This window comes from Alligator sinensis, unplaced genomic scaffold, assembly GCF_000455745.1.
Source record: "Alligator sinensis unplaced genomic scaffold, ASM45574v1 scaffold611_2, whole genome shotgun sequence".
NCBI classification, from domain to species: Eukaryota; Metazoa; Chordata; order Crocodylia; family Alligatoridae; genus Alligator; species Alligator sinensis.
In genome coordinates, this window is record NW_005841869.1 from 2,148,450 (window position 1) to 2,154,837 (window position 6,388).

Below are 6,388 nucleotides of genomic sequence, written 5' to 3' on the forward strand. Positions count from 1 at the left end.
AGAGAGAAGCGGGAGAGAGCAGAAGCAAATTTCAGATTCCGTCTCATTGCTAGGATTTAAAAAAGGAAAACACGGGGAACCTAGTGGGAAGGGGCTCGTAAAATGTGGTAGACTGCTTATGGCCTGGTACGACTGCACAGCCAGCATCCTGTTAACTTGCATGCATTGTTGCAAATGGATCAGCTTACCAGAAAAAGGAGGGATGTGGAAATAAGTGACAGATCACAGGAGGTGGGAAACATAACAGCCAATAATGGAAGAATTGCAGTTCTTAGTTGAGTCCTCGTGGCTGCCACTGGTTAAAATACGTTCAGGGGACATTGTCTTTGTTCTCCTGTATCTATAAGGCATCTTACCCCCACCCATGCACTGTGGCGGTGGGTACTAGGTATTTTTCTAGTCAGCGTCTAGCAGGCTTCTGCTATATGAAGTTTCTTGTTTCAGAAGCACAAATGGTACTAGACACCAGTACTGCAGTCTCATGCTTTGCATTGCAAGTGTGTTCTGGTCCTACACTCCCCAGCCCGATAGTCCTGGTCGGTAGCGAGAGCCCTTCCAGTCGGAGAGCCTGTCCCAAAGACTCCTAAACGTTGTGGAAGGGGCAGGTGCAGAAAGGGAAATTGCACCTTGCTCAGGACAGTTGGGGGGCTATGTAGCATCCTTTCCCTGCTTCCTAGGAATCGAACCCAGTGCCCTGCATGTCAAGTGAGAATGCCAGGGGTCAGACTGTAGTGGGGCAAGGAGCGCTCGCCCTCAGCTGAAAGAGAAGAGGTGCTCTTCTATCTGCCAGACTTCTCCTCAGCTCCTGTTATGAACACTTCCCCTTTCACTCTGTTTGTCTGAACCGTTGCAGGACGTGAAGCACTGGCTCTGTCCTTTCCTCAAGTAGGAGTCTGATATTCTACCACTTAAGCTGGTGAGAGTATTGCTGCTGAGTTCAGTGGGTGCAGGCTCAGGCCCTAAGTGAGTGCTTGCAAGAAATGCAGCAGAAATATGGGCGTTTAAAACTTTCCTTAAACAGCTTCTTTTCCGGAGACCCAGGTACGAACCCATCCCTGACCCTGCTCTTCTCGGTTCTCTTCCCGTATCATCTGTTTCACCAGTAGAGAGGGGTTTTGCTGGTATATGAATTGCGCTGTGTGTGCGCCTATGTTTGGCAGCCCTGATGCTACTGTGAGTTTCATAATAGAGCATTGTCGTGCTGACCTGTATAAATACTCCCACTTAGAGCTAGTCTACATACTTATGCGATAACTTTCTCATTCCTTTTTCCCAGAGCTGGATTGTTCCTGCTCTGAGAGACCTTTGCAAAGTTTTTTCAAAGTACTAAACAAACTAACTTAGTTTCCAAATCGTTTGTCTTTCATTTAAGTTAAATTGTAGTTGTTAGTAGGTGTGGAGTTCTGGTAGCTATTTTTGATTGACAGAAGAGATCTTTGTAGCATGCTGGTATCTGTCTGTCCTTGTACATGAGGGTTTTTATCTTTAACTGAAAAATCTTTTTCCTTCTTGACTCCATTTTGTGACTCTCAGATTGTAGGTAATGGAAGTGAACAGCAGCTTCAGAAGGAACTTGAAGACGTGCTGATGGATCCACCCATGGAAGACCAGCCAAGTGACCGGGAACATGGGGAAGACAGTCGGGCTGATGGAGAAGGGGAAGAGCCCGTCATTCTTGAGGCTTCGGCATCCTCTACCATTAATCCAGTGTCCGTGGCAGGACCCCAGAAACCTGAGATGAGCCTGCCAGTGAAGCCAGCACAGGGAGGTTAGAAGAATGCCCACCAGCATCCATCTCTCTCTCTCCCTCCCTCCCTCCTGCCCAAGTACACGTGTGTGTCGCATAGTGCATGTTCCATTTATCATTTCATCTGCTTATACAGCAGGACAGTACCAATAGTATAGTTGCATACAGTACTTGGAAAGTAAGTTAGCAGTTCCAAACTGCTTGCTGTAATGCAGAAGAGCATGACCAATATTTTTAAATTGCTCTGGCTTCTATCACTTAGAAGGATATCAGGAAGTGTATTGCTCTCCTATAGACACAACCTGCGAATGTAGCTGCATCTGGGTTGAAGACTGCATGCAGTTGTAGTGAAGGAGTGAGAGCTGAGGAAACTTGGTCCAAAGATAATGAAGCAAATCCCCTGTTTTTTAAAGAAAAGTAATGGGAGTGTTAATATCCATGCCAAGCAGATGGGTTAACATTTTCAAAAAACAGACAAGTTGTGTTTTCAAAAGCGAGTTAGTGATATAGGAGCAAAAGTCTTAGCTCAATAAGGTGAGTTATCCAGAAATTAAATCCTGGGTAAAATTTTAAGGTACTAAGTGGCCTGCATAGAGCAGAGTGTGAAAATGCCCTTGCCAAACTGGACCTCCTTGTCCCACTGGCATTCACTCGCAAGTAAATATTTGTAAGATCTCTTAATAAGCTGTCTTTTTTTAAGGATCCCCAGTAAAATTCTGTACAGACCCAGGCAAGCGTGCCTTTTTTTTTAAGCTGCTCCTTAGCGTTAAAATAGTCTGTGTATACTTCTATTATCACTTTTCTATTTAAGTGGCAGTTGTTGCCAGAGGGATGTCACATGATTCCCTTGGGTGGAGAGATGGGTGGAACTCGAAGAACATGAATCAAAGATCTTGTCCAAACTGTTGATAAAGTTTGGAAACTGTCTTAAGGGAAGCCTGGTGGTCATTTCCCAGTATCACATTCTCGGAGCTGCTTCTAATCAGGTCGTCTTAGAATGGCGCTGACTCTTCGGGAAGGGGTGAAACTTGGAGCAGTCTGACAGTATGTTAATAGGGAGTCCCCATGGACTGAGCTTATCTTTAGTACTTGGACAGTCTTGCCTCTCTCTCTCCTCTCCATAATGTAGTTTGAAATGAGGACTTTAGGCATTCCCGTCCCCCTTTTTTTTTATTCTATTCTCCTGGCTTTGTGCAGAGTTTGTCATGTGATGTTGCAGACCTGCTCTGGAGGGTTCACTTGCACCTGCCCTCTGGTCCATCTCTTTGGTGGTAACTTTGTGCTCTACTGCAGAATGCGAGGAGCCAAGCCCTTTTACGCCTGTAGCCGACGAAGACAGCGTGGTGTTCAGCAAGCTCACGTACTTGGGCTGTGCCTCGGTGAACGCCCCCAGGAGCGAAGTGGAGGCCCTGAGGATGATGTCTATCTTACGAAGCCAGTGCCAGATTCCTTTAGACGTGACCTTGTCAGTGCCTAACGTGTCTGAAGGAACTGTGAGGTATGGTGCTTGTTCAGAGAAGTATGTGGGTTGGGTGTTGCCCATCTTAGCCGTTCCATGTCTGAGGAGAGCAGGCTGCTTTCTTGCACATGGGAGAAGCCTCTGGCCAGGACTGGCTAATTGTTTGGTTTGGAGGATCTTGGGCATGGAGGAGGTTGTCATCTCCCTCCTCAAAAAGTGCTGCAGAAGGGCAGGCAAAGGGCTGTTGTAAACGTAAGGAGCATTGCTCACCTGACACACGTGGCCTGCTCTACAATGGGTCTGCTTTCTGAAGGCTGAGGGGAATTGTGGGTGAAAGTAAGTGCTACATTTTGGATGCTTACACTTTAGGATGAGCACAAAAGAAACGAGAAGTCAGCAGTAAAAACTTAAAACGCTCTGAGCCTAGCACTGCTGGTCTGATATGTCCTGTCCCTCCACTCCCCCAGATTAAAGCATTTTAGTCAAGTTTGGAGATACTTGGAGTTTCTCCATTCAATGAGTTTCCCCTTCAGCACTGGCCAAATGCCTCCTCCTATGGTGTGGCAGTTACGCGGGTGTTGGGGTCGGGTCAGTATTTCATGTGCAGTTATAAAGGTACATGACAGTTGAGGGATGAGATTTGTATACCACACTTTCTCAGGGTATCAGTGGACTCCTTCAGTCTCACAGTAAATTGTTGGTCACAGCAGTTCTTGTAAAGCCCAACATTTTTTTTCCATTTTTTAAACAGGCTCTTGGAGCCTCAGACAAATTCAGAAATAGCAAATTACCCAATCTACAAAATCCTTTTCTGCGTGCGAGGGCACGACGGAACCCCAGAGAGCGACTGCTTTGCTTTCACTGAAAGCCACTACAACGCAGAGCTCTTCAGGATTCACGTCTTCCGGTGTGAAATCCAAGAAGCGGTAAGTGGGATCTTTGTCTCGGAGTTCTAGCTCCCTAAATTATATTTCAGATGCAAGTGCATCCTCAGATTTCCAGCTCTCTCTCACTTCTGTGGGGGATCAGACACTTCCAGAATTTGTTCCTAATGCAACCTGTGTTGTCAATTCGAATTTGTTGCTTGTAAGTCTTATTACAAAGTGACTTTATGGTTGGAGTTTCAGGTTTTCCATAATTTTACACTCAAGTAATTCATCCCATGCTGCACAATCGTACTCCAAAATATTTTCAGCCTTGATGTTGACCTTGAGAAAGGGACCTAAAGTCACTTGATTCCTAATTCTTTGAGGAGCTAGTAATTAGTCCTGGTCCGCATACAAAGTTGCCAGCTGAATTGATACAAGCCAAGTTCAAACCAAACTTCCTCAAAGAGGACCTGCACGCAACATAGCACCAGCTTAATTATGATCATGCCAGCTTGCACTTTTAAGCAATTTGGTATTGTTGAACAGAGTTGAACAGTTGGATTAAATCAGTGTGACATCAGAGTTGAGGTAGGGCTGTGCTGCTTGTGTGCACACAAATCCACATGAGTAGAGCATACTTGATACAGAATTACCTCGTGATAAACAACTGGCCCCACAGTGGTGTTTTTTACTGTAAGCACATCCTTTAAATGGAGAAGTAACTATTATTAGGAGCAACTGTGCCAGGCATTTTGGAATATCGTGAAGAAATGGACTTTTTTACAAAAAACAAAACAGAAGTTAGTAAATGTGTAGCCAGTTGCATTTTTGAGGTAATGGAGAATGCATATTTACTAGCTTATGTTCTGAAGGTACTTGGAGAGAATCCCAGTCAGGGCTGAGAATCAAAATCTCTCTCCTTGCACAACATGTTTTCATTATTCTAGTTAATAAGAAAAGAAGTGGGCTTCCAGTTGTCTTGTCCTGCCTGAATCTCTTCTGATGGCTGTGGTGCTTTATCAATGTAGGTGAGTCGAATACTGTACAGCTTTGCCACTGCCTTCCGCCGATCTGCCAAACAGACTCCACTTTCTGCCACAATGACCCCACAGACTCCTGACAGTGACATTTTCACATTTTCCGTATCTCTGGAAATCAAGGAAGATGATGGGAAAGGTTATTTCAGGTACAGCTTTCTCATTTCTACTTACCTATTGTCTGGTTGTATTGTTGGGAAATGAGTGGAAGTGACTAAATGAGCACAGGTTATGCCTAAGATCTTTCTTTTGGAAGGGTTCATCCTCTGCAGTAAACTAATCCCAGATGGAAGCATTTATTCCAAAGAGAGTTGTGGTTAATTTTTCAATTTTCTGAACTTGTTCAGGACCCTGCAGTTGGATAATCTTGTGGTTTTCGTTGCATGGAGTCCAAGGCTGCCTGCCCAATGGTTCTCTGTGTTCTTACATGCCACTTTGTTTTTAAAACCCTGTGTGCAGGGCAGATAAATCACTACAGCTGAGTGAGTCTAAATATGCAACAGTACTTCTGATTTCAAATCCAGGACTGCAGGTGTCAATGGCCACGTTTTTCAAAGATGCTGACTGCTGATCAGTCCCCTGAAGACAATGGACACTGGAGGTAGTTAGTGGCATCTCTAGCAAGACCTTTCGCCCTCCCAACAAAAGGGGGACAACTAATCACTCACTCTCAGGATAGTACAATAAAATTTTGAACACATTCTGACCTAATGTGAAACCTTATGTATAATTAAGTCAGAAAAGTAGCTGTGCTAAAAACAGGGGGCTGGTGCTGGGCAGGCAGGTTCTTGCATATTCGACATGCTTCAGATCCCCAAAGAAAAAGAACTCAGGGTATAGAAGGTTGCTTTCCTATATAGAGGTCCCTTCTTTTTGACTGTTTTCATTAATTTGTAGACATGCATACCCTCCAGCCCCCAAAACTGCCTTAAAAGTGTGCAACTGGCCCAAAAAAGATGGCGTTTACTCTCCCAATAATGTTGAGAATGTTCCTGACGATGTGTCTATTGTACTGATGGCACAACTCTTCTCTGCACCATGTACATTATCATAGTTTCCTTATCCAGCACCTTGGTGACCTGTTCCCCAAGCTTCTCCCCTGCCACTGTCCTAAAATGGTGTGAGAGTTTCCAAGCCCTGTCCTGTCTAAAATAATGTCTTCCCCTTTTACTCTTGGTCTCTGAAGACTCAGCAGTGCCACGTCGCTTGCTGTTAAATACCACCACCATCACCACCCAGAAGTGACTGTCACTGTGTTCTGATTCTTTTCAGCAGG

At 44.9% G+C, this 6,388-nt stretch overlaps 1 protein-coding gene across 7 annotated transcripts in view; it reads left to right on the forward strand.

Annotated features, from left to right (window-relative positions):
* Window positions 1-6,388, forward strand: part of RABGAP1 (RAB GTPase activating protein 1) — a 92,779-nt gene that overhangs the window by 17,825 nt on the left and 68,566 nt on the right. For all 7 annotated transcript variants that reach the window (XR_003092178.1, XM_006016900.3, XM_006016901.3 and 4 more), the window contains 4 exons: window positions 1,534-1,768; window positions 3,041-3,245; window positions 3,958-4,132; window positions 5,104-5,261. Coding sequence is in view for 6 of the 7 variants with exons in the window: in XM_006016900.3 (XP_006016962.1) it covers window positions 1,534-1,768; window positions 3,041-3,245; window positions 3,958-4,132; window positions 5,104-5,261 (773 nt within the window). In the remaining variant the exon portion in view is untranslated. The remainder of the gene's footprint in view (window positions 1-1,533; window positions 1,769-3,040; window positions 3,246-3,957; window positions 4,133-5,103; window positions 5,262-6,388) is intronic.